Consider the following 2357-nt stretch of genomic DNA (forward strand, 5'->3'; position numbering starts at 1 on the left):
CTCAGAAGGAAGTGGTCTTCCCCTGACCCTGATGTTCCCACAGCTCCCCTGCATGGTAGGTTCTGGGCCCACGTCCTTCCCCCGCCCCCCCCACCCCACCCTGGGAACTCAGTCAAGTGGTAAGTTATCTTTATCTCACCAGCTCTGTCCACGTGGTTGACGAGCATGGTTTCACTTTTGCAAACATATGTTTAAGTCCCTTGGGAGCAAAACACAAGTTGTTTCAAGGACTCAGCAAGGTAAGCAAACTTTTTTAAACACTGAGATAATAGGAGGGGCACAAAGTTCTTAAAGTTAAGCGTTGTATCTGCTTCTCTTTAACTGTACGTTTTCTTAGATCCTGTCTCCCATTAGGCAAGTCTTATTTCAGCCTAAATAAAGAACTTAAGTGGCCATAATGCCCTGCCTCCTTTTTTGTCTAGTGGCATCTGACACATTACTAGCTTGGTCCTTAATGAGCAGACTGAGTATGGCCGCTACTCTGGGGAAGTGGACATGTATTGACTCTCAGTCTTTTGAGACGTAGACAAACTCACTAAAATTAAGTACTAGGCAAGGAATGGTGTGACTGTTTGCCTTCAAAGCCCTCTGGGCTAATATAGTTGTATGATAGGAAATAAAATAACCTCTAGTTTCCCCACAGGGCAGCCTGAGGATGGATAATTACACGGTGGCCCCGGAGGATGAGTATGACATCTTCATAGAAGATCATCTGGAGAACAGTGGGTTGGACCAACACCACCCCGAGCTTCTCTCTGCCCAGCAGGTGCTCCAGTTCTGCTCCACAGTATTCGCAGTTGGTCTCGTGAACAACATCTTGGCTGTGTTTATCCTGGTGAAATATAAAGAACTCAAGCACGCAGGGAATATCTACTTTCTAAACCTGACAGTTTCAAATTTGTGTTTCCTGCTTCCTCTGCCATTCTGGGCACACGCTGTTTTGCAAGGAGAAAGCCCCAGGAGTTCCACGTGTAAAGTTCTCATTGGAACCCACTCCACGAGCTTATACAGCGAAGCCTTTTTCAACATTCTCCTCCTCCTGCAAGGGTACCAAGTGTTTTCCCATGGGAGATGGCTGTCCTCAGCCCCTCAGAAGGTGACTGTTGGTATCGTTCCAAGTGTCCTGGCATGGATTGTAGCTATTTTGGCCACTTTGCCTGAATTTGTGTTTTATAAACCTCAGCTAGACAGGCAATCGTACACGTGTGCCTTTGCCAGACCTCACTTCCTGCCCATTGAAGAGCCGTTCTGGAAGTGTGTTCTGACTTTAAAGACAAACGTTTTGGTACTTGTTTCTCCACTGATGGTTTTTATATTCTGCTGGATGCGAATGAGGAAAACACGAAGCTTTGGGGAAAGGCAATACAATCTTTGCAGGCTTGCTTCTGTCATAATGGGTGTCTTCCTTTTGATGTGGGCACCCTACAACACTGTACTTTTCCTGTCCACTTTCCAAGAACACTTGTCCCTGCAGGATGAAAAAAGCAGCTACAACCTGGACACAAGTGTCCAGGTTACGCAGATGGTCGCCACCACTCACTGCTGTGTCAACCCTCTCCTTTATTTGTTTCTTGACAGGAACTTTAGGAAATACCTCTGCAGCCTGTTTCCAAGGTGCAATGAGAGTCCATTTCCAAGCAGTGGGGACTCTGTGCAAGCTGCACCAAGGGACAGTCATGACCTGTCCACAGAACTATAAACTAACTTGCATCACAGGCAGGACACATAAACGTGGATTCTTCTTTGCATTGTTTTAAGTAATTTGTTCTACATTTATATTAAAAATAGAATACAGGAAGAAAAGGGGTGGGTGAGTGAATGTTTATTTAGCTTTGACTTTGTCTCAGGCATGGTGCTAGGCTCTTTACAAATATGAATTCCTTCACTCCTTACTAATGTCCATAGTGTGGATGCAGTTAGTCCTATTTCTCTGAGAAGGAACGTGAGGCTCAGAAATGCATTGAAATTTTTAGAACTCCAAAGTGGCAGCACTGAGAGACAAACCGAGAGATCCCTTGCTCCAGAACCCCTATCTTATCCAAGTGTATCACCCTTCCAGTAACTGTCAGTCAGGAGCTGCAGCACATGCCAGTAATCCCAGCACTCTGGGAGGCTGAGGCAGGGGGGGTTGCCACAAATACACAGCCAGTCTAGGCTACATAGCAAGACTTGGCCTCAAAAAAAAAATCTCTTTGTTTAACAAAATACATGAAATGAACATGTGCTTTTAAATTCAGTTTGAGGATTGGGGGTGTGGTTCAGTTGGTAGAGCACTTGCTTTGCATGCACTATCCCTGGCTTGTACTCGGCATGATGGTACATGCCTGTCATCCTGGCACTCAGGAAGTGGAGGCATG

The 2357-nt window shown here is 45.8% G+C and overlaps 1 protein-coding gene across 1 annotated transcript; it reads left to right on the forward strand.

Moving 5' to 3' along the window:
* Positions 1–216: 216 nt before the first annotated feature.
* On the forward strand, positions 217–1746 carry Ccrl2 (C-C motif chemokine receptor like 2). Its single transcript, XM_008830471.3, has 2 exons — positions 217–239; positions 644–1746. The coding sequence occupies exon 2, from the start codon at positions 656–658 to the stop codon at positions 1697–1699; it is 1044 nt and encodes a 347-aa protein (XP_008828693.1). The 5' UTR covers positions 217–239; positions 644–655; the 3' UTR covers positions 1700–1746.
* The last annotated feature ends 611 nt before the right edge of the window (positions 1747–2357 follow it).

The sequence above is a fragment of the Nannospalax galili genome, unplaced genomic scaffold (genome assembly GCF_000622305.1).
Source record: "Nannospalax galili isolate Female #2095 unplaced genomic scaffold, S.galili_v1.0 scaffold1050, whole genome shotgun sequence".
Taxonomy (NCBI): domain Eukaryota; kingdom Metazoa; phylum Chordata; class Mammalia; order Rodentia; family Spalacidae; genus Nannospalax; species Nannospalax galili.